This window comes from Sapajus apella, unplaced genomic scaffold (genome assembly GCF_009761245.1).
Source record: "Sapajus apella isolate SASKATOON/1434 unplaced genomic scaffold, GSC_monkey_1.0 scaffold13, whole genome shotgun sequence".
NCBI classification, from domain to species: domain Eukaryota; kingdom Metazoa; phylum Chordata; class Mammalia; order Primates; family Cebidae; genus Sapajus; species Sapajus apella.
Genome location: NW_022436953.1, coordinates 35,618,739 through 35,642,209, shown reverse-complemented (window position 1 = coordinate 35,642,209; position 23,471 = coordinate 35,618,739). Strand labels below are relative to the sequence as shown.

Sequence of the window (23,471 nt, the reverse complement as noted above, 5' to 3'; positions counted from 1 at the left end):
TGTGTGCAGGTCTCAGGCAGGGGACAGGTGTGTGCAGGTCTCAGGCACTGAGGACAGGTGTGTGCAGGTCTCAGGCAGGGGTCAGGTGTGTGCAGGTCCGAGGCAGGGGACAGGTGTGTGCAGGTCTCAGGCAGGGGTCAGGTGTGTGCAGGTCTTTGATAGCAGAGATGGGTGTGTACACACCAGAGTCAAGATTGAGCTTGTCCGAGGAAGGGCCTGAGAACGCCCTGGACAGCTGGGGAAGGGATTCTGGTGAGTGTAGCGTTCTTTTGGCCACATCCACAGTAGAGAGCCAGCCTCTGCTGGGACCAGAGGGAGCTGAGGTGTGGAAGAGCTCCTGGGAGCTCACCTGGCTTCTCAGCCACGTCCACACTGCAGAAAGTCTGCCTTCGTGCACTGCCCTCCCCTCCAGGCCCACCTCACCCTTGGCCAGTGCAACTCAGCCACCCCCGAGCACCTGAACCTGCTCCCGCAGCCCATGATGGGAGCGCGTAGGCCGCACCTGCCCTTGCCACCCTGGTCCCTCCTCCATGGGGCTCTCTCCTTCCTACTGGTGGCACCCCTCCCTGGTGCTCTCTGCCTCCCCGCTCCCTCTCAGGCCCAGCCACCTGGTGTCCTCATCTCTCGGGGGTCCAGCCCTGCCCCAGGCTCTCCCTTTGTGGCCTCAGCACTCAGACTCCCGCTGGCCTCGGAGGCCTCTGGGATGGGAACAACTGCCCCAGGGGCTGTGACTGTCCCGTGCTGTCCGCTCCTCGGGACAGGGCTCTGCCCCTCCCACTCAGGTGTTGGCACCAAAGCCTGGCGTCATCCTCACCCTCAGGCCCCGCGTGCCACCCACCCTCTCCTCTCCCTGCCTTCTGGGTGCTCCCCAGCCCCAACCAAGCCCTGTCCCACCTCCGCACTCTCCTCTTCTCCATGTGGAAGCTTCCGCCAGCCCTGTCTCTGGCCACGGGCCCACTGCAGCCGTCCCGAACAGGCCCTGCAGGTGACCGGTGCTGTGGGCCCTTACTGGGCCTGGTCTCTGGGCCCAGCCACACAGGGCCTCCCCTCTTCTGGCCTCAGAGCACTGCACCCCACTTCCAGGCTTGGCTAGGCCAAGAATGGCCTTCCACAGACCCCATGCGCCCACCTGCCTACCGTCAGGCCACCTGACTGCCCACGAGGCTGCTACAGACCCAGGTCCTGCCCATGCCATCTTTGGCGGTCATAGCCATGCCCTGCTGCATGCAGGCTCACTGGTGGCCACAGCCCCCTCTCTTCCTGAATGCATGGGCATCTTCAATGCATGGCACCCTCAGAAACTGGCACACCTGCTCGCTGGCAGACAGCCCTAGCTCGTCAGCCACCCTCCCCTCTGTCCCTGCATCTGTACCTGGGAGGGACCTGCACAGGTCCAAATGAGCACACAGGGCATCTTGTTTGGCCGGAAAGTGATGCCTGGGACAGGACCGCTGCCTTCTCCCCGCCGCTGCTCCCGTCCTCACCTCGCTCTCTGACCAGCGCCCCTCTGTCCTTACACACACTGCCCTGTTTCTGCCCTGGATCATGTGGCTGCCCAGCCCCCTGGCAGCAGGCCCCGGACGGGCTAGCTGGGCTCCAGGAGCCTCTGAGTGCTCTGGGCATTGGTGTCCAGGTGCGATTGCCCCAAAGACTTTTGGCCCCAGGATGGGGCCAGCAGGAGCCCAGGAGGCTCCAGGGACGAAGCTTCCTGCTGCCCAGGGGAAAGGGGAGGCAAATCCCCCTAAAGACGAGCCAGGTGGGGCAGCGCCTCAGTAACGCTGATTCTGCTGTCGGCTCATCATTGAAATAGAATTAAATGCAACTCGATGCGCTCATGAGCTGCCACAGGTGCTGACTGTGGCCTCCAGAGAAGCCTGTGGAGTAGGGGAACATGGGACGGCAGGGAGGGCGGGCATCCCACCAGAGGAGCCGCAGCTGGGGAGCGCGAGGGAAGACGTGGGCCCCACCCTTCTGCTGCCAGAGCGGCCCTGCCTCTCCCTCGCCCGATGCCTCTGTCTCCCTCTTCCTTCTCTCTGCCTGCCCTGTCTCCCTGCCTGCACACGCCTGTAGTGGGACCCACGCACCTCTGAGTCTCTCTCCTTCAGGAGCTGGATGAGCCTTGTGCAGAGGCCCAGTGCCTGTTCCTCCTGGCACAGCTGGCCAACGAGGAGAAGAACTATGGACAAGCCAAGAGAATGATTGCACAGGCCCAGCACCTGGGCGGAAACGAGGAGTTCTGGTACAATTCCACGCTGACCCTGGCAGAGACGCTCTTGTCCACGGAACACTCAGGACAAGAAGCTACGGTGAGAGGCCCGGGGACCTGGGACCGCATGTCAGGCACTGGGCAAGGTACTCGGTGGAGGGGAGGGGCGTCCACGGAGCTCTGCCTGGCAGACTGCTGACAACACACCCGTATCCACCCACCCGTCCTCAGGTGTGCCACATATTTCAGAAGCTCATCAGTGCCCTCAAGATTCTCAAGAAGGAAAGACCAAACCGAATGCCGTTGTTAGAATTCATGATCACAGACCTAGAAGCCAGGTAACGTTTTGTGAGAAACACTTCGTTCATGTGAACGCCTGTGTGAGTTCAGAGACCCACGTAACGGGGCCACATACAGAGACCCACGTAACGGGCCCACATACTCTCAGAGACCCACGTAATGGGGCCCACATACTCACAGAGACCCACGTAACGGGGCCACATACAGAGACCCACGTAACGGGGCCACATACAGAGACCCATGTAATGGGCCCACATACTCACAGAGACCCACGTAATGGGGCCCACATACAGAGACCCACGTAACGGGGCCACATACAGAGACCCACGTAACGGGCCCACATACTCACAGAGACCCAAGTAATGGGCTCACATACTCATAGCTTTCTGTGCAGCTCCAGAATGCTCCAGAAGTTTCCTGAGCTGTTTCAGGCTTTCTCTGAGAAACGGACCGTCTGTCCCATCTGTTTGGCTTAGAAAGGTGGATTCAGGGCCTTGGGAAGGGGCTAAGAAACTTTTTCCTCCAAGTGTGTGTCTCTAAATTTGTAGAGCATGTGTTCTCTTTCACAAAGCTCTTGTCACAGGCACGCCTCCCTTGGTGCCGTTTATCAAAGCCATCTCTTCTTTTCTTTTTGTGTTTTTAAGACAGAATCTCCCTCTGTCACCAGGCTGCATTGCAGTGGCACGATCTCAGCACACTGTGACCTCCAACTCCCTGGCTCAAGTGATTCTCCTGCCTCAGCCTCCCGAGTAGCTGAGATTACAGGCACCTGCCACCACACTTGGCTAATTTTTGTATTTTTAGTAGAGACAGGGTTTCGCCATGTTGACCTGGATGGCAACATCGTCTCTTCCAAATTGGGACATTTTCAAGGAGCTGGCGTTGGTTTACAGACCCAGCAACAGGGGTTTTTGTGTGACTCAGGCTTCCTTGTTTCTGCTTCATCTTTGTGGAGCTTTTTCTGCAGTGGCGAGAAGGCCGCCCAGGGCTCTGCTGTGGCTGCTCGGGGCGGGGTGGGGAGGCCGAGGCCTCGTGGCTGTGCTCTCCGCCCCCCTCCCAACCTTGCCCTTTGCCCTGCAGCTGCCACGTGTGAACAGCCCACCGGGTCAGCATGGGTTTTTGTTCCACTGGTGACTCACGTACGAGAGGGCCTTCAGATTTCCACGTGGATACTGTGCCTGGGGTGGGGCTTGTTAGTTTCTGACTTTATTGCCCATGATCACAGAGTGAGGCCCGTACGGTGTCTGATTTTGGAGTAACGCCCCGAAAGCATTTCTTCTAGTATCCCTGGATGAACACCAGGAGAACAGCGGCAGTACAGCCGCGAGCCCCGTCACGGCCCTGGGGCTTCTGACGCAGGCCTCAAACCGACCCCCCTTCAGGTGCCTGAGCCTGCGGGTCAGAGTTGCACAGGAGTCTGCGGTCAGGGAACCCACGGAGTGCTCACTGCTGCTGAAAGAGATGGACGACAGCTTGTTGGATATTGAGAGAAGGTTTATCGACTGTGGCTACAAAGAGAATTGTGTTGATGTCAAACTAGAGCGTGCGAAGATCAAGAGGTCAGGCCGCCTCTGCGCCCCGGCATGGAACCACCGCTTCTCCCACGCACAACATGCCCTGCGCCATCCTGCCTTCGGGGCCTGCTCACCCCAGCTGCACCCCCTCAGGGTCCACAGGCCCCTCCCCTGGCAAGCTACCGGCTGCCACCTCACCCCCACATTCTGATCACATGCCCAGCCCTCCCTCTGAGGAGCCCCCATTGCTCCTGACAGGGCCTCTTCCTGGCCCCAGCCCTGCGGCTGCCCACACCTCCCTTGGGGACACCCTCATTGGGCCCTGCTCCAGCCCTCAGCAGACACACACAGACATACAGCACAGCCCACCCCCACCAGCCACAGGCACACGCTCATTGCACACACATGCCCAGGCCCAGGTCACACGTGCGCAGCCCAGGCACAACCCTGATGCCAGCCACCCCTGTCCTGGTAAAGCTTCCCTCGCCCTGCCCACTGCCTTGCCCCCAACCTGGGGCTCCCCCATGCTTGTCCACACATAAGCATCTAGACACAGTGGGCCCAATGTGGGCATTCAGAAGCCTGTGCCAGGAAAGCGCAACCCCACCCACAAGGTCTGACCTGAGCCACGTCTGTTATTGTGGGTGTGGGACACGTCCTTCCAGAACTTCAGTTAGCCAATCAAACGCAGCCAGCCGATTCAAGCTGATCCTGTGGAATTGCTTCAGCACTTCTCCTTCAAGTGCAGATTTAATTTTCACGACCACAATACCCTGTACATACTGCATTATTTCAGTGTCTTAAACCTTTAAGACATATTGAGAATGTCTTTACATGTAAGCTATTTTAAGACATCATTTTAAGTACTAGTAAAATAGACAGTGTAATTATAGAAAATGACATGTTAAACATTTAGTAATAATAGCATCATGTTTTGACACTTTTGTTCCAAATTCCATTCTTATGTCCTATCAAGGTTACGTGCCCAGAACGAGAAAGATGAAGAACAAAAAACTGCGTATTACTTGGAAGCGTATGGCCTGGCGCAGAGCGCCGTGGCTGAGGAAGAAGAGAGGTTCCAGAGCATCCAGGCCTTGCTGTCACTTCACGACGTAAGCAGGTGCCCCTGTCCTTGTGCGCATTTGGTCACTCCCACTGGCACAGACTCCCCACTGTAACTTACCTTACAAGCCAGCTGACTTCCGCTTCTAGCTGAAATAGAGTAACAGGGACCAGATACTCCCCACTGTCTGAAATAGCAAAAAAACAAACAGGGTATGAAACGAAGACTTTCAGAACGCTAGACGCCGGCGATGACAGGCAGTGGTCCCTGAGGTGAGGTCTGAGCTCATCGCGGCTGCTCAGGTGGAGTCCGCTGGTGACCTGAGTCACAGGATGGAGCCGAGAACCCAGGGAGAGCCAGGCACTGCCACTCATGGGACAGAGCCCTGGGGAGGGGTGGCCACACCGAGAGAAAACCCCAAGACTTTTGCAGGAGGCCCCAGAGTGTCCTGCTGAGGACTGATCAGTACATTCTTAAGTGGAAGCTACCCCCTGCTGGGAAAGAACCACCCAAAAGGGTTCTAGGAAGCGGGATGGGAACAGCACCAGCTCCACCAGCCAGATTGGAAAACCTCATGATCCCTGGGGCATCTGGCAGAGTAGACACAGGGCCTTGCCTCAGTCAAGGGTACGCAGGCCTGGGGGAGCCCTGCTCTAGACCTGCCGAGAGACCCTAAGAAGAAGACCTGAAAGGACCTATTTCCTTTGAGAGCATAACTGTCTCAGATCGGAGCCCAGGCCTGAAGAGGAATGCAGAAATGCTCACCAGACCCCAAAGGAAAACAAAGCCCAAATGTCGGGCAACCAATAAAAAACCGCTATATAGAAAAGCAGGAAAACATGACTCATAACGGAGGGAATAATTCCGTCCGTTTTCCAATCAAAAGGAAACTGATCAATGGGCACAGATGTTATAATTGGAAGACAAGTTGTTATAACTCTTCTATATGTTCAGAAAGTTAAGTAGAAATGTTGAAGATATAAAAGGAAGACAAAAACCAAACTTCCAGGGTGAAAACTGCAACACGGGAGGTGAAGAAGGCACCAGGTGGGGTGGATGACAGCAGTGGCAGAAGAAACGGTCGGAGAACTTAGAGACATAGCAACAGACAATTTTTTAAATGAAGAGATAATGAAATTTAAAAGAACAGAAATTAAAGTTAACAGACAATAAGCCAAGGAACAGTTTTAAATTCACAAATCCAGGTGTAACTGGAATCCTGGGAGGAGTAGAATACACAGAATCATTTGAAAAATGACTGAAAACTTTCCAGATTTGGTAAAAATAAATACAGACTCACAGATCCAAGAAGCTGAATGAATCCCAAACACAAGAACTATAAAGAGGAATAAAACTATATAAAAACACACTGTAACCAAACGGTTTAACCCCAGTGATAGGAAGAGCACCTGAGCATCAGCCAGAGAGCACTGCGTGTTTATGTGCAGAGCAACAGAGGCGGGTGGCGCAGCTTCCCACGGAAGCACTGTAGCTGAGAGCCCAACCCAGGGACCGCTGTGAGGCCGAGATGAAACACTCCCAACTGGGAATTCTATACCCAGAAAATATGATTGTTAGTGAAGGTGAGATGAAGATGTTTGTCTAAACACTCAAAAGCTGAAGGACCGTGTCCTCAGTGGCTTTGCCCTGCAGGAGCTCCTGGAGTCCGTCCTGCTGGCAGAAGGAAGCCATGCCCACTGGAAGTGTGGGTCCACACAGGTGCCTGGAGAGCCTCAAACACATAAACTGCAGGGGAAAGTGTACACAATGTTTCTTATTCTAAAAGTCACTCTAAAAGATAATTGGCTGCTTAAACAATACTAACAACGTACCACAGAGTCGATAACATGTGAAAATGCAATGTTTCTAACTCTCTGCGTGAAAGGATGTCGTACACTCTGAACACCAAAGCAGCCACAGAAGTCCCAGAATACAGATGTATGCTGCGTAAGCCAAGAACGGAGGTAAATGGGGACCCTAACAAGTATATCTCACAGGAAAGCAGAAAAAAGAAAGAATAAAGAATAGGTGAGACAAACTAACAGCAAGATGATAACCTTAAACCTAATCATACGAATAATCACATGAAATTTAAATAACAAAACGCCCTCGGTTAAAAGAATTTGTCAGATTATATAAAAAAGCAAAACCGGACCATGGGCCACCTACAATAAAGCCACTTTAAATATGAAGACATAACTAGGTTAAAAGTGGAAGAATGGAAAAATATGTATACCATGCTAACGCGGATGAAAAGAAAGCTGGGGGGCCTATGCGAACATCACACACAGCCGATTTTAGAAAGCAGAACGTTACCAAGGATAAAGAAGCTTCTCTTATAGTGCAAAGGGCTCAACCAGCCAAGAGGATGTAAGTCCAGACATGACCTCATAACAGAGTCTCACAATCAATGAAACTAAAACTGATAAACTGCCATGGAGAAATCGACAGTCAGATTTCAGTTCCTCTCTCATGGTGTTACTAGAACAAGTGGCCAGAAAATCAGCAAATCACTAGGAGATTGGAACAACACTGCCAACCAATATGACCTAAAGGTGTTTATAAAATGTTCGCCCGACAGCAGCAGAATGAGATGTTCTTCACGGCATGTGAACCACGTCAAGACAGACCACATTTTGGACCATAAAACAAGTCTCAATAAATTTAAAAGATTGAAGTCATGCAAAGCATGTACTGGTGACACAATGTAATTAAATTAGAAATCAGAAGCAAAGTTAGATACATCCGTGGAAACAGGGCGAGGAGGATGAGGGGTGGTTTGCCGGCGTGATGAAAATGTTTTGGAATTAGAGATGATGGTGGCACAATGTTGTGGATGTAAATACCACTGAATTGTATGTTTTTGAATGGTTAATTTCATGTGAATTTTACCTCAATTTAAAAAAGTAAAACAGGAAACTACGTATGTGGGAAATGCCAAAGATTTGAGAAGTAAATTGCAAACATCACAGTAACTGTGGGCCACAGAAGAAATCAAAAGGGAAAGTATTTTGAACTGAAGGGAATGAAAAGAAGAAACCACCTATCAAAATGTTTAAGATGTTGCCAACGCAATACTGAGATGGAAATTTACAGCACTGAACACCTACAGGAGAAATGGGACAGGATCCGAATCAGCCACCTCAGCCTGCACCTTACACAGGTACACCAAGAGCAGACTACATTCCCAAACAAGCCGCGGAATAAACATTAAAGATCGGAGTGGAATCCGTGAATAGAAAACAGGAAAACTATAAAGTGATGAGACCAAAGTTAGTTCTTTGAAAAGATCAATCAATTGAAAAATTTCTAGTCAGACGGATCAGAAAAATAAAAGTGACATAAATTACCAACATCAGAAATGAGAGATGCAGTTTCTCCGTGGATTCGACAGATATCGAGAGGATGAAGAAGGAATAGTATTTGCCAGCTTAGATGAAATGGAAAACTTCCTTGAAAGCATGAACTACCAGAGCCCACTCAAAGAGAAAGAGAGAGCCTGAGTGGCACTATATATACTTTAAAATTTTAATTTGTAATTAAAATATTCTCACAAAGAAAATGTCAAGCCCAGATGGTTTTACTAGTGAATTCTGCCAAATATCAAAGAAAAAAAATACCAGTTCTACACAAAGTGTTCTAGAAAATTGAAAAAGAGAGATTATATCCCAATTTTTCTGTAAGACAAATATTACCTTGATACCAAAACAAGGTAAAGACATTAACAAAACAAACAACAACAAAAAAAGCTACTGAGCAGCATTCATTGTGAACAAAATTCTAGCAAATTAAATCCAACAACATATAAAAAGGGTGAGACATCATAAGCAAGCTGAGGTTACCCCGGAATAGTTTAACATTCAAAAATTAATTTGTTTCACCATGTTTTCACAACTAACAAATGAAAGCCATGTGATCATCTTTGTGGATTCAGGAAAAGCATTTGACAAAATTCAACACCGTTCCCAATAAACACTCCTAGCAGCAATTAATATAGGAAATCTTCCTCAACCTGATAAAAGACTCTAACTTGTTCATAGATGTGTGTTACCAGGTTGGGGAAGTCACAATTATGGGGGAAAGACCGGTGCCCCTTTCAATAAGGATGAAGACAAGGACGTGCCCCCTTCTCACCTGTGTTCTGTGTTGACACGGGAGTTCCGGCCTATGCAAACATGAAGGTAAAAAGGAAATGAAAAGCATCCAGACTGGAAAGGAAGGAATGAAACTGTTTTTGTTCACAGGTAACATAATTGTCTGTATACACAGTCAGGTGCAATCTACCCAAAAATAAAGCTACTCAGTTTAGTAAGGTTGCGGGATAGAAGAACACTATGCAGGTGTCGGCTGTATATTTCTACATGCTAGAAACAATCAGATATTAACATTTTTAGAACAGGCTGGGCACAGTGGCTCACGCCTGTAATCCCAGCACTTTGGGAGGCCGAGGCAGGAGGATCATGAGGTCAGGAGTTCAAGACCAGCCTGGCCAACATGGTGAAACCCTATATCTAAAGATAGAAAAAATTAGCCAGGTGTGGTGCTGCACACCTGTAATCCCAGCTATTAGGGGGCTGAGGCAGGAGAATCGCTTGAAACTGGGAGGTAAAGGTTGCAGTGAACCAAGATCACGCCACTGCACTCCAGCCTGGGCAATGGGGAGAGACTCCATCTTAAAAAAAAAAAAAATTTATGAAAGCATTTAAAAATGAAATTTTTCCCAAAAAATGTGAAAGCTTATACTCTGAGAACTACACAACATGACAGAGAAAAATTTGAGAAGACCTAAGTAAATGGAGAAACACGTTTGTGGATCAGAGGACTTAATATTGTTCAGATGCTGACTCTCCCTAAATGATCTGTACTCCTGATCAAGGTCACTGCAGGCTTTTTTAGAGAAAATGACAAAATGATTTTAAAACTCATATGAGAATACAGAAGACCTAATGTGGCCAACACAACTTTGAAAAAGAAGGAAATTGGAGGTTTGCTGCCACCTGATTTAAGAGCTAGTACAGCGAGGTCCAGGAGGCAAGACCGCGTGGCTTTCGTGTAAAAGTAGACACGTGGTCAGTGGAACAAGGCGGAATCCAGGTGTGGACCCCACACGTCCAGGAAAGTGATTGTCAGCAAAGGCACAGAGGCAGCTCGCCAAAGAAAGGATTATGCAACTCCAAAACAATCCCCTTCACTTCTAGCTCACACTACACGTAAAAATCGCCTCCAAAGAGATTGCACAGCTAAACATAAGGGCTGAAACTATGAAGCTTCTAGAAGGACACATAGGGAAACACCTTTGTGACCTCAGGGTTGGCGAGGGTTTCTTATTTGTGCCACAAAGTGACAAACTGATAACTTGGACCTCCCTTCAGAAGACACCCTGAAGAGAATGACAAGACCAGCCACAGGCAGGAAGAAAACACACGTCCTCTGCCTGATAGAGACTTTATCTGGAATGGACGAAGAACTCTCCAAAGTTAATAACAACCCAATAAAACACGAGCAACATATCGTAACAGGCGCTTCCCCCACAGAAAATACGTGGATGGTAAACGAGCACACGAACAGACGAATATCATGAGTCAGCTAGGGACATGCGAAGTGCAACCATCTAGAAACCACCACACACCTGTTAAAACAGCTACAGTGTAAAAGAGCCACCACACCAGATGTGGGCAAGGGTGTGGACAGGCGGGCCCTGAGCGCCGTGGCTGCCGTGGGAGGTGGCCTGACGCAGCTGCTGCGGAAGCAAGCTCGGCTGTTGGATAAAAGCTACACATAGGCCTGCCCAGGACCCAGCCTCTGCACATGAATGTTGGCAGCAGTTTTACCTGTGGCAGCCCCCAAACTGGAGATGGAATAGATAAGCAGACAGGGGCACATCCACGGTGCGGTGACACCGGCCGTGGGGGAGGGGAGCATGAGTGCAGCCTCGAGGGGGAGCCTGCCCGTGACCCTGCCGAGGGAAGTGAACCAGACGGAAAGACCGACCGTTCTGGAAAATGCAAACTGATGTCGGGTGCCAGCAGGCAGCTGGGTGACTGGGAGGGAGCACGCAGGGGCGCGAGGACATTTGGGGGTGAGGGCTACTGCACTGTCTCCAGGGGGTGATGCTTTCACAGGTGTGTTTGTGATCAAATGTGCCAGGTTTTGCATCTGTGCCGTTTATTATGAGTTTATTATGTCAGCTGAGCCTTGTCCAAGCCGTGGATGTAGATTCAGTCTCACCAGAAGCGTCCATGCCTCAGATACATGCCCGACCGCCTCAGGTGCAGAATGTCAACACGCCCCTGATGAGGAAGCTGGCACGCCTCAAGCTCAGCCTCGTGGAGATGGCTCTGGGCATGCTCCAGTTCATCTGGGAGGAGGCCCACGGGCCGCAGAGTGAGCAGGGGTCCCTGGAGAAGCTGCTGGCCAAGTATCTGCAGAACACCGGCGACTACACTTCCGTTGGCCTGGTAATTGCGGGGTGCTCTTAGTCACAGGTTCTCTGTGGAGGGGGCCACAGTGCAGCTAAGGGGGCCCGTTCCAGCAGGACCCGCCTCCATCACGGCCCGCCTGGTGGTGCGGATCGGCTGTGGGAACCTGAGTGCCTTCCCTGCGGGGACCTCTAGCACTGGGGGCCTTGCAGAAGAAGGGCGTTGTCTCGCCATTGGAGGGGACTGAATTGGCTAATAAAATCAAGGTTCCATTGTGGGCTGTTTCCTGTATGACCCACAGCTGCCCTTCCCAACTCATGAATTTGCTTTGACTAATTTATTTGTATTAATAATGCGTAGGCGTATTACAGAGCACAATAGAAGTGGACTCCATTTTGGTATGAAAAAAAGAAAAGTTGAATATGTAGAATGTTTTGAAGGAAATGTACCTTCTTCCATTTTGCATTTTCTTAGATTTCATGAAATATGACTCAAATTAATTTACATCAGTATAAATGGACCGAAGACGGCCCTAAAACTGGTTTGTCAGCGAGCTCTGAATTAAGGTTACTGGTGATATGATTGTAACCTTAACCAAGGTCACTAATAAGTTATATGAGCAGCTGTCTATGGCCCCCAAACCAGAGCCCCCAAGTCCCTCCCTGAGCATGCAGCACCCGGTGGGGTGGGGGTATTTTTCAGAGCTCCCACTGTCCCCACCCACGGGGACACCAGAGGGAGGGCTTGCTGGGTCCCCTGGGCAGGGCGGGCGGTTGCCCTCCCAGTGGTGGCTGTAACGTGTCTGTCTTTTCAAAGCAATGGTTCACGCTGAAGCGCACCCTGGCACACAGGGCACTGGCGCAGCTGGGGAGCCTGCAGCCGCTGAGTGTGGGCTGCGTGGAGATCCGCGCCCGGCTCCTGGGACTGGCCGGGAGGGCCATTCACCTGCTGGCCGTGCAAGCCGACCCTGTGCGCCCCGCCTGCTACTGGGAGGAGGAACCCTCGGTAGGTGCTCTGCGCGCCCCGCCTGCCACTGGGAGGAGGAGCCCTCGGTAGGCGCGCCCCGCCTGCCACTGGGAGGAGGGACCCTCGGCAGGTGCTCTGCGCGCCCCGCCTGCCACTGGGAGGAGGGACCCTTCCTTGGTAGATACTCCTGCTTCTACCCCAAGTCTGGTTCACACCTGTCGCCCGTGCCGGAAATATACAAGCGAAGTGGTTACACTCCCCGAGTGTAGCAGACGAATTGTGTCCCCAGCTAACAAGGGCACAGCCCCAGGAAGAGAGGAAAGTGCAGGAAGCAGGCATCAGAGAAGAAATGGGGCCAGGGAAACACAGGACTTCCGGGACAGACGTGGGCGGGAACCACAGCGCGTCTGTGGGTCGGCAGGGAGGGCAGGCTGGCAGGTGGACCGGCCCTCTGCAGCATGGGGCCCGCCCCAGTCCAGCCCCAAACTGGCGAGTGTGAAGCAGGCCCCGGCTCCTGGTGTCGCCCACGGCAGCGGCTCTGACTGGCCCACACGGGGACCTGGGGAGGTCAGAAGCTGCAGGAGCAGCCTGCAGTGGGCCTGAGCATGGGGTGCCGTGGCTCCCAAGCCCGTGTACAGTGGGGAGGCCCTGGGCCACCTTGGCTCCCCTCTATCCCCACCCCCCACAGCCACGGAGGCTGCTGCCTCAGTGCACCCAGGTAGCTCTGAGAAGGGCAGTCAGGACCTTCTTCCCCCTCAGCCCAGGGCCCACCCTTCTCCAGAGCCCTGCGAGGCCGCCCAGGACGGCTGAGTCACCTGCTCCCTCAGGACCCTGTGACCGTCCCTACAAGCCACACAAGCCTCTGGGCACCTTTTGAAACACCTGTGCAGATGCCAGTTCCTCCCCTGGAAGGCACCTGTCCCAGCGGAGAAGCTGGGCTTGTCCCCACACACCAGCTGGTTGGGAAGACGCCCTCAGGGACCGGTGCAGCCACAGTGTGTGCCGGGCTCCACGCCCAGGTCGCCCCGGAAGTCCTGTGTTTCACCGACTCTCACGCCTGCCTGCTACGCTTTCCTCTCTTCCTGGGGCCGTGCCCTTCTTACCTGGGGACGACACGCTTGTCTGCTGCACTCAAGGGAGTTTAACACTTCTCTGTGCAGCCCTGGGTTGGCCCTGAGATGTCGGCTGTCCTGCGCCTTCAGGACCCAGCACAGGACTTGACGTGCCTCATGTGAATCGATAGAGTTGTGGCTCTCGGTGTGACCAGCCTCTGTCGACCTGCACAGGTGGCAGGTGGCTGTGGAGCAGAAGCCGGGCTCGGCAGGGCCTCCTCTGTGAATGGTGGTGAAGGTGCCCCAGCGAGGGGGGGCTGGGGCGGAGCAGGCGTCAGGCCCGGGCGGAGCGCAGAGGCCTCCAGGGCCCCCACCCCATGCAGGCCCGGCCCGGCCATACCTGCTTCTGCCCCCCCGGGTGCCGCCTTCCGCTGTCCTTAGATGTGATTTGTGGTGTTGTCCACCTTCTTGAAATCAAAGCTTAAATCGAGCTTTTTCTGGCCTTTTCTTGTATTCAAGGCTGTGCTTTTCCTCTAACCCCCATTTCAGTCTCCTAAGTTTTGATACCGGAGGATTGAACCCGTCTAGGGTCACTTGCCACGCTGTGTGAGGTGCTGCCCAAGCTCCCTGTCTGTCGTGTCACAACCCAGCAGATTGAGGAGCGTGGACACAGGCCGAGGCTGGAGCAGAAGTTTAATAAGTGAAAGAGGAAAGCGCTCTGCGGCGGAGAGGGGGCCGCCGTTTTTACAGCTGAATCCAAACGCTTTGATAGGAAACTCCCCTCATCCCTTTGGCTGTTCTTGTGACCTCCCTTGTCTGTGCAGCCTCGGGTGTGTCTTCAGGGAGCAGGAGGTGTAGCTTCTCGTCTGTGCAGCTGTGGGTGTGTTTTGGACGAGCCCCCGTCCGCCCCTCCCACAGCCCACACAGGTGCCCTCGGACCCCACCAAGAACAGACCTGGAGGGAGGAGACTTCCCAGGAGCAGGCTGGTGACCCGGAGAACGGAGGCCTCTCTGCCGGGCCTGCCTGCCCACCAGTGCAGCTGCCGCGTGGTCCTCCCCAGGCTGCTCTCTCTGTGCCCATGGCTGTGACTTTTCGGGCTGTCTCTCCGAGGACCAGCCTTGGCTGTAGGCCTACCTTTTCCTTTTCTTCTCCCCAGTATTTTCATTCTCTAAGTCCGTTTAAAGTGTTTTCTAAATTCCATTGCGATTGCTTCCTTGACTGACTTGATGATTGTATCTGGTTTAATTTCAAGGCGCCTGTGTTTCTCATGGGTGTATTTTCATTACTGACTTCGGTTTAATGTTGTGGTTGAAAATACACCCTGAGTGACCTCGGTCCTGGGGACTCCATGGTGGCTGCACGTGGCCCAGCGCCGGTCAGTTTTGGTAGCTGCTCCTCACACACCTGAACCTAGTGTGCCGTCATTAGAGGGACAAGGCTCTGTGCGCCCGGCGGCCTGCGCTGCGCCGCCTCCAGCGTGCTTGCTGGTTTCCACCTGCGCTCAGGTGGCCCACCTTACAACCGGGCTTGTCAATCACTCCTCCATTTCTATCAGTGTCCTTTATATTTTGATGCCTAATCATTGAGTGCACACAGATTTCACATTGCGACACCTGTGACCTGAACAACCGGGGGGCTCCCTCTCAACCCAGTTGTTTCAGGGGCTGCCTGGGCTTCCTACCCCCAGGTGGGGGCTTGTTTCCCAGCCATACCAGGGACCCCTGGGCCTGTGCAAGCCTCAGCTCCAAGAAAGGTGCTTCCAAAACGGGAACAAGAGCCCCTCGGAATGCTTGGTACTGCAGGCCCATGTGACTCAGGCCAGCTTCCCCGGGGGGGCTGTGTCCTCACCCTGGCTGCAGCGTCTCCTCACCCAGGCTCGGGGGCCAGGGCCACCCTGCGTCAGCTCAGGGCTGGAGGGTTTGGGACACGGAGAGGCCACGCTGCGCCTGAGGTGCCCCCCACCCGGGGACCCTGCCGAGGAGCCCAACTGCCCCAGCCTCCCTGGGTGGACCCTGCCCACGGCGACAAGCAGGAAGACAGATGCCCGCCAGCCTGTGGTGTGTGTTACAGGTGGGCGCCAAGCTAAGCAACCTCAGGTCTCTGGAGCTGGAAGCAGAGGAGGAGGATGCCGTGAAGTCCAGCAGGGACCTGCCAGCCTCCAGGGCGGCCCCGGAGGAGCACGGCAGGAGAGGCGGGGACCTGAAGGTGCGGCTACCCCTCCTACCCCTCTCGTGTCCTCTTCTGGAGCCCGGCCTGAGCCTGAGCCTTGTGCCCCGCAGAGGAGGATGGTTCTGGCCCAGCGGTACCTGGCGCAGGCGTCAGAGGTGCTGCTGCAGTGCCTACACGTGGCCCTTGGCAGTGGCCTCCTGGATGTGGCAGCAGCTGCCAGCCTGGAGATGGTGGAGTGCATCGGCGCACTGGACCCCGTGACTACCTGCCAGTTCCTGGCGCTGTCTCAGGTGTGGCTCTGGCCCGTGCACCTCCAGCCAGGCCCTTCAAGGAGGAGGGAGGACCCTGGCACAAGGGAGCTCTCTCTGCAGGGGTCCCGCCCCTGGGATTCAGCTGGGGTCCTCACCTTGGGAACTCCATTAGAGACGAGGGCCACAGGCCGGGGTTCTCAAACAGCGGGAGCCCGCCGGCCACGTAAACTTGTGGCTCAGAGAGAACCTGCATTCGTGAGCCCAACCCCAAACCCCACATCGGGCAGACACGGAGACCCAGCAGTCAGTCACAGGCCGGCAGGGCCCTGTCTGTGTGGTCCTATGGGGGAACAAGCGTGGCCCCACGAGACTCTGCAGGTGCCAGGAGGAGCCGGCGTCCTGGGGGAGCCGGGCAGGAGAGCCAGCCCACTCCTGCCCCAGGCTCAGCCACGGTGCCCCTCCGCGGGCTGCAGCCCTCCCCGGCCAAGCCTTGGGCCCTGGCACGCCTCCCCTGCTCTGTTTCAGAGCTGCTCAGCCTCAGAGACAATGCGGGACGTCCTGCTCGCAGCCACGGCCAACACCAGCAGCTCCCAGCTGGCAGCCCTCCTGCACCTACAGCACCAGCTCCGGCGCCAGGACAGGACCACCACCGGCCTGGGCGCCAGCGTGGAGCAGAGGCTGGCTGCTGTGTCCAAGGTAACTGGGCAGGGATGTGGCTGAACCTGCCCCCGACGCTGGGGCTCTGCGGACAGACATCACAGCCACACAGTCGCACGCCGGAGTGAGGACAGCCTTGCACTACCCCCGGCTCCTGCGCCGTCCCTCCCCCCGCCCCTCTTCCCACCCCAGTTGTGTTCGCCTGGGCCACCTGGCCTCTTGGAGCCTCGGTGTCCTCCTGGTCCTTGGCGGGCAGTAACAGCCCACCTGATGGGTGCTGTGAGGTTGGCGAGGCCACTGCAAACGCACAGCCCAGCCTGCTGCCGAGAGCTGGCCACCAGGCGGGCCGAAGTGCCCCAAGGGCCTCACGGGGATCGGAGCTGGGTCAGGTCCGAGGCTTCCGTCTTGAGAAACATTTGTAGGGCAGGATAGCTATGGCACCTTTTATTTGGATTATCAGGTGCGAATGGCAGTATTTAAAGAAAAAAGACTTAAGGACGTTTTTCAAATTGTGGGAAATGGACCAACGTGGCCTGGTGGCTCCCCCTCCCTCGGGGGCTACGTGGCTGCCTTCGTGGTCTTCTCGCTGGGGTGGACCTGACCAATTATCCCCTCGTCCAGGGCTGTTGGGCAGACAGTGCTTTGCTGGTGAGGGTGGGGTGGGGGCTGCATCCACCACTGGGTGGCAGGAGCACCCCCTGCCATTGTGACATCCGGAGACATCCGCAGACATCACCTGTGGGAAAACATGGTCCCAGCTGGGAACAGGTGACCCCACCCAGAGGTGGGAACCTGGAAAGCTGCCGTCCTTCTGAAGCTGAGAGGATGGAGGGTGGCAGGCAGGGAGTGGGCGGCGGAGGCGAGGGGACTGCAGGCCCAGCCCAGGCCCAAGGACAGGAGAAGGTGGCATGGCCCGGCCCTGCGCCTGGAGGAAGACGCTGGTGCCCATGGCCCGCCGGAGCTGGGTCCAGGAGGGTGTGCGCGGAAAGCAGAAATAAAAACGGGCTAAGCTGGACATCAGCGGAGGACCTGTCATCTAAGCCAGATGTAGGGGGGTGTGCATGTGGCCTAAGCTTGGCATTGGGGGCACCTGTGGTCTAAGCTGGGTGCAGAGGTGCATGCCTATGGTCTAAGCTGGGTGTGGTGGAGTACATGCCTGTAGTCCTAGCTGCTCAGGAGGCTGAGGCAGGAGGATCACTTGAGCCCAGGAGTTCAAGGCTGCAGTGAGCCCTGATGGTACCTGTGAGTATCCACTGGCCGCAGCCCGATCAACATAGTGAGACCCCATCTCAAAAAGAAAAATGGGCTACCTGGGCAGCACTTACTGGACAGGGTGAGATGTGAGCAGCCAGGCTGGCACCAGGGCACCTGCTGTGGGTGAGCTGGGCACGGGAGTCACAGCCCTCCCTCCCCTGTGGCTGTGGACCAGGCAAAGCTCACCCCATTGGAGCTTTGGGGACCAAGGACCCCAGCATGTGTGACTGATGGCTCCTATGTGTCATCCCCAGGCCATCAGTCACCACGATGGGGGTCACCACCCCTCAGGTCCCACCTCCCCCACCCATGCTGCTGCAGGAACCCTCATGGGAGTGGTACGCCAACTTGCAGCCAGGCACAGACTCACCGCAGTCAGGCTGGGGGACGGCGTCACAGTGGGCCCAGGGCATCAGGCCGATAAATGGCAACGCCTCATATTCTTACAGTCATGAGCGATGGAAGCAGTGAGAACTGGCTAAGCTAAAATTCCCGCACTGAAAACACCTACTGCAGTGAGCCGACCCTCACCCTCTGCCCGGGGGCCCCTGGATGATTCAGGGATCAGCTGGGACTGGTGTCAGCAGAGGCTCTGCAGGGAGGAGAAGGAGCAGCCTGGAGCCAGGAGGGGAGAGGCCACCTCACTGCAGCTGGGAGCAGCCCCACAGCTGTCCCACCCCAGGGACACCCACTGACAGCAGAGCCCCACGGCACCCTGGGGACACCCACTGAGAGCAGAGCCCCGAGGCACCCTGGGAACACCCACTGAGAACGAGCCCCACGGCACCCTGGGGACACCCACTGGGAGCAGAGCCCCGCGGCACCCTGGGGACGCCCACCAGGTCCTGGGCCTTAGGGATGCTCCCCTTGAAGCTTCAGGAAGGCAGTGAAGTCTGCTGTGGTCCTGTGGTGCCTGGAGAGGACGCAGCCCCCAGGACGCAGTGTCCCCTGCAGCGGCCCGTATGTGCTCTCCTAAATGAAGCGCTCTTGCAGGGGCTTCAGGGAAAGCGAACGTGGCCAAAGGTTGAATCTGTGACAGAGAAGCAGATTGAAAAGACGGAGCAGGGGCGCTGTGATTTGAAAGCTTGTCCCGCTCGAAACCCATGTTGAAACATGAGCCCCGTGTGGCAGTGTTGAGAGCTGGGGCCTTTAAGAGGTGACTGGGTCATGAGGGCTCACAAATGGGTCAACCCGTTTGTCGGCTAATGAGTTAATGGATTAATGGTTATCCTGGGAGTGGGGCTGGCGGCTTTGTGAGAAGAGGAGGAGACCTGGGCTGACAGCCACTCGCCGTGTGGTGTCCTGAGCCACTGGGGACCCTGCAGAGGCCCCCCCCAGCAACAAGGCCCTCACCAGATGCGGCCCTTTGACCGTGGACTTCTCAGCCTCCAGAACTGTAAGAAATAATTTCCTTTTCTTTAGAAATTACTTAGTTTCAGATATTCTGTTATGAACAACTAGAAATGGACTAAAAATTGGTATGGGGAGTGGGATTGTTGATACTAATGAATACCTGAAAATATGGAAGCAGCTTCGGAACTAATGAGCAGAGGCTGAAGCGTCTGGAGGAGGAGCGTTACAAACCCATGTCTAGACAGGCCATTAAGGGTGATCCTGGCGAGGGCCTGCCTGGAAGACAGGATAATTAGGGGATGTTTGGAACTCTTTTGTTTGAGATGGAGCCCGCTCTGTCACCAGGCTGGAATAGAATGGCGTGAGATCTCGGCTCACTGCAACCTCCGCCTCCCGGGTTCAAGTGATTCCCCTGCCTCAGCCTACTGCGTAGCTGAAACTACAGGCACACGCCACCACGCCTGGCTAATTTTTGGTATTTTAGTAGAGACGGGGTTTTACCATGTTGACCAGGGTGGTCTCAATCTCCTGACCTCATGATCCTCCCGCCTCAGCCTCCCAGAGTGCTGGGATTACAGGTATGAGCCACTGCGCCCGGCCAAGTTTGGAGCTCTTTAGAGATCTGGTAAGTAGTCGTGACCAGAATGCTGATGGAAGTATGGACAGGAAAGGCCATGCTGATGAGATTTCAGATGGAACTGAGGAGCAAGGTGTTAAAACCTAGAGTAAAGGTCAGCCTCATAGCCTTGTCATACATCAGCAAAGGCCTTGGCTGTTGTCGAAGGGCATCTGGCAGAATAAACAGTCAAGCAGCAAAGACTCAGGCTGCTGCGTGGCCACTTACAGCCACTACATAAGCTGTAAGAGGGAAAAATGACTCGGAGGTGGAAATTAGCATCAAAGGAAGAGCAGAAGGGTGTGGACGCTCTCGGCCTGGCCACGTGAAGAGTCAGAGGTGCATCCAGGAGGGTAGCAAGGCTCTAGACCATTCACCAAAAGTCAGCCTGGAGAGAAGGGCCAGGTGCTGTTCCTCAGAGACCTTCAATTCTGCCCTCCTGTTCCAGGCCTGGAGGCCACGGAGGGCAGAACCATTCCGGTGGATGAGCCAGAGGAGCCCTCTACAGGGTCCCCGCCCAGGGCCTGCTGGGGGCCATGCTCCCTAAATTCCAGTGCAGTTCTCCATGGCAGCCCAAGCAGTGGCTTAGGCAGCTCTGGTGCAGACAGACCCACAGCTGAAGAAGATGTGGCCACAGCCTTGGCCACGGCCATGTGGCACAGATTCCACAGGCTTGCAGAGAGCAAGATGGAGGCTTTGCAGCCTCCACCCAGATTTCAAAGGATGCCATTGAACCTAGGCAGAGACTCGTCCCACGGGTGGAGCCGCCTTAGTCAGCCCCACCAGAGCAAAGCCTGCTGCGGCCATGGGAACAAGACCCCCCAGGACCTGAGAGCTGTGGAGCCACTGGCAGCTTGCAGCACCCACCACGGGAAGGCTCAGGCAGACTCCAACCGTGAGAGCAGCCACATCGGCTGCACCCAGCAAAGCCATCGGGGCGGGCCAACCCCCGACCCGTGTCCAGAAGCAGCAGGTGCCGTCAGAAAAGGCCATTCCCTGGCTTTAGGGTCACGTCAGCCCTGCGGGGTCCGGCTTTCTTGGAGCCCACCACTGCTCTCTTTTTGCCTGTTCCTGTTTTCAAGTGGGAATGTCTCAGGCGGTCCCACTGCTGCATGTCGGAGGAAGAGAACTTGTTTGGATTCCACAGGCTCATAGATAAGACTCTGAACTTTGGACTTTTGAGTTGCCGCTGGAAGAAGTTAAGACTTTGGGGCTTGTAGGAATGTATTTGTAGAAGACAAAGACATGAATTTGGGGGGCAGAATGCTATGGTTTGAATGTTCCCTCCAAAACTCATGAATGGATTGATCCAATTCATGGTTTTAGATTCAGGGGTTATCCTGGGAGAGGGACTGGTCGCTTCATAGAAGAGATGCCCTGCGCTGCCCTGGACTCTGTGGAGTCCCCACCTGTGAAAAGGCCCTCAGCTGACGTGGCCAAATCTGACCAGTGCTGGTCCACATGCAGCCACACAGAGTCCCCCAGTACCGAGGCCACTTGGAGTGAGTTTTCCAGCCACGGTGATGTTTAACGGGAAATCGGTAACAAAAATGGACCAATGAGAAACATGGTTGCCTTGAAATTAAACAGTATACTCAACAATGATCAAATTAGTCAAAGAAGAAGTCACCGTGGAATTCAGAAAACACTTTAAACTGACTTAGAGAATGAAAATACTACAAGGAAAAACCTACGTGGCTTAGCTGAAACGATTACTGGAAAAATACAGCCATGAATACAAGAAGGAAGCCAGAAAAAAAAAAAAAAAAAAACCACCTTGATTTAAGCTTTGATTTCAAGAAGCTGGACAACAACAATAAATTACATCTAAGAAAAATGAGAACAAATCAACACATCAGAAACAGTGAAGCCAAAAGGAGCAGAGGAAATCCAAGTCACAAGTTGGTTCCAAAGAGAAGACAGTGAAATGGAGAAAGCCCTGCTCAGGAAAAAACAGAGAAAAGGCGAGTTCTCAGTATCCGTGAGAAAAAGACCCCTCGCTGAGATGGTGCAGGTGTTGAAAGGTCATAGAGAATGTTCTTTATAGCCTCAGTCCATACAGGGGACACGGAATCAGACCAACTCCTCAAAGTACACCGCTCACCAACACTGACAGAAGCGTAGAAAATCTTTTCTTTAAAATGTTGCTACGAGGGAGACCAGAGCCCACTGGCTTCACCAGTAAATTCTTCCAAAAACGGAAAGAAGAAAAGCCACTTTCCAAACTCATAGCAAGTAGAAATAAAGCACAAACTCCCTCTTTTACTGAGAGGCCCGATGAACCTCGACGCTGGAGACTTAGCAGGGGCATTGCAAGAAAGGAAAAGCTCTCCCGTCAATATTACACAAGAATCCTAACAAAATGTAGCAGATAAGGTCCAGCAGTTACAAAGGGATGCCACACCACGGTCAAGGGGTTGTGTTCCATGTGGTTTAATATTCAAAGAGCACTCAACATCAGTGACCATGTTAACAGAGGGACAAGGAGACAAATCCTAAGATCATACTGGCAGGTGCGAAAAAAGGTACCTTTCAGAATCCAGGTGCAAACAAAGGTACCTTTCAGAATCCAGCATCCACTCATGATTCTTAAACAAGATACAAGCAAATGTTCTTAATCCAGTAAAGAATATCTATGCCGCCCTAGCAAGCATCATGTTTAATGTACGGTATTGAAAATGTTTCACCAAGAGTGGAAATGCACACCCTATCAGCTCTTGTATTGAATATGGCACAGTAAGAGTCAGAAAAGAAATACAATGTAGAAAGACCCAAGAGGAAATACAGGACTGAGACTGAAGAACTTGAGGGCTGTTCCTCGTTCGTGGCGGAGAGGCTCTGCCTGCATCATGTGAAGCCAGCAGTCTCTCTGTGGCCGAGGGTTCTCACATGCTCTTCCTCCTTCCGGAGAGATCTCAGCTCGGTTCCCCGAGCCATTAGCAATGCTGTTTTCCGCAGAGGTGGCCTGGCACGTGACCCAGAGCTGTGTCCCTTGTGGGGAGCCTGGGGCTGTGCCACTGCCTTGTGGCCACGGGAGACCCAGGGTGGGAGCCGTGCGAGGGGAAAATGGCACACCAGACTCCACTGAAATGCAGAAGTCCTGTTCGTCAAGGACGCCCTGCCTTGCGAGAGTCGAGGGGCAGCCACAGAGGAGGAGAAGGTACTGACACTAGGCTGTCTGACACACGCATGGATGGAGGGCATGGGTCCCTTTTCAGTAAGAAAAGGAGACACTGATGGAAGATGGCACCAGGGTAGACTTTCACAGACTCGGAGATTCGAGTGCCCAGGAAACAATTTGAGTGGCGCTCAGGTGCCCTGGTCAGCAGGGAAGTGCAAAGCTGAAGGCTGACGCAGCTAACCGGTCACCAACTAGAGTGGTCCAGAAGGAAAAGGAGAACGCGGCCAGTGGGGTGGACAGGGATGGGCAGCTGGGGCTCCCTGGGCCTCGTGCCCACCCCTTGGCACAGCAGCTGCTTGGCAGAGTTCTGGCAGAATCGCTGTAGCTGACGCCGCACCTGGCTCCATGCCTGGGAGAAAGGCATCTGTGCACACACGCGTCTGTGTGTTCGTGCTTGTCTGCGTGTGTGTGCATCTGTGCACGTGTGTCTGTGTGTCCGTGCTTGTCTGCGTGTGTGTGCATCTGTGCA

The 23,471-nt window shown here is 54.2% G+C and overlaps 1 protein-coding gene across 7 annotated transcripts in view; it reads left to right on the top strand.

Moving 5' to 3' along the window:
• CFAP46 (cilia and flagella associated protein 46) overlaps nt 1-23,471 on the top strand; it is a 117,191-nt gene that overhangs the window by 72,322 nt on the left and 21,398 nt on the right. For 6 of the 7 annotated variants that reach the window (XR_004270094.1, XM_032282057.1, XM_032282059.1 and 3 more), the window contains 9 exons: nt 2,106-2,306; nt 2,438-2,544; nt 3,889-4,065; nt 4,997-5,132; nt 11,353-11,541; nt 12,319-12,507; nt 15,592-15,726; nt 15,801-15,980; nt 16,467-16,637. Coding sequence is in view for 6 of the 7 variants with exons in the window: in XM_032282057.1 (XP_032137948.1) it covers nt 2,106-2,306; nt 2,438-2,544; nt 3,889-4,065; nt 4,997-5,132; nt 11,353-11,541; nt 12,319-12,507; nt 15,592-15,726; nt 15,801-15,980; nt 16,467-16,637 (1,485 nt within the window). In the remaining variant the exon portion in view is untranslated. The remainder of the gene's footprint in view (nt 1-2,105; nt 2,307-2,437; nt 2,545-3,888; nt 4,066-4,996; nt 5,133-11,352; nt 11,542-12,318; nt 12,508-15,591; nt 15,727-15,800; nt 15,981-16,466; nt 16,638-23,471) is intronic. The other variant, XM_032282058.1, reaches the window with a different exon arrangement.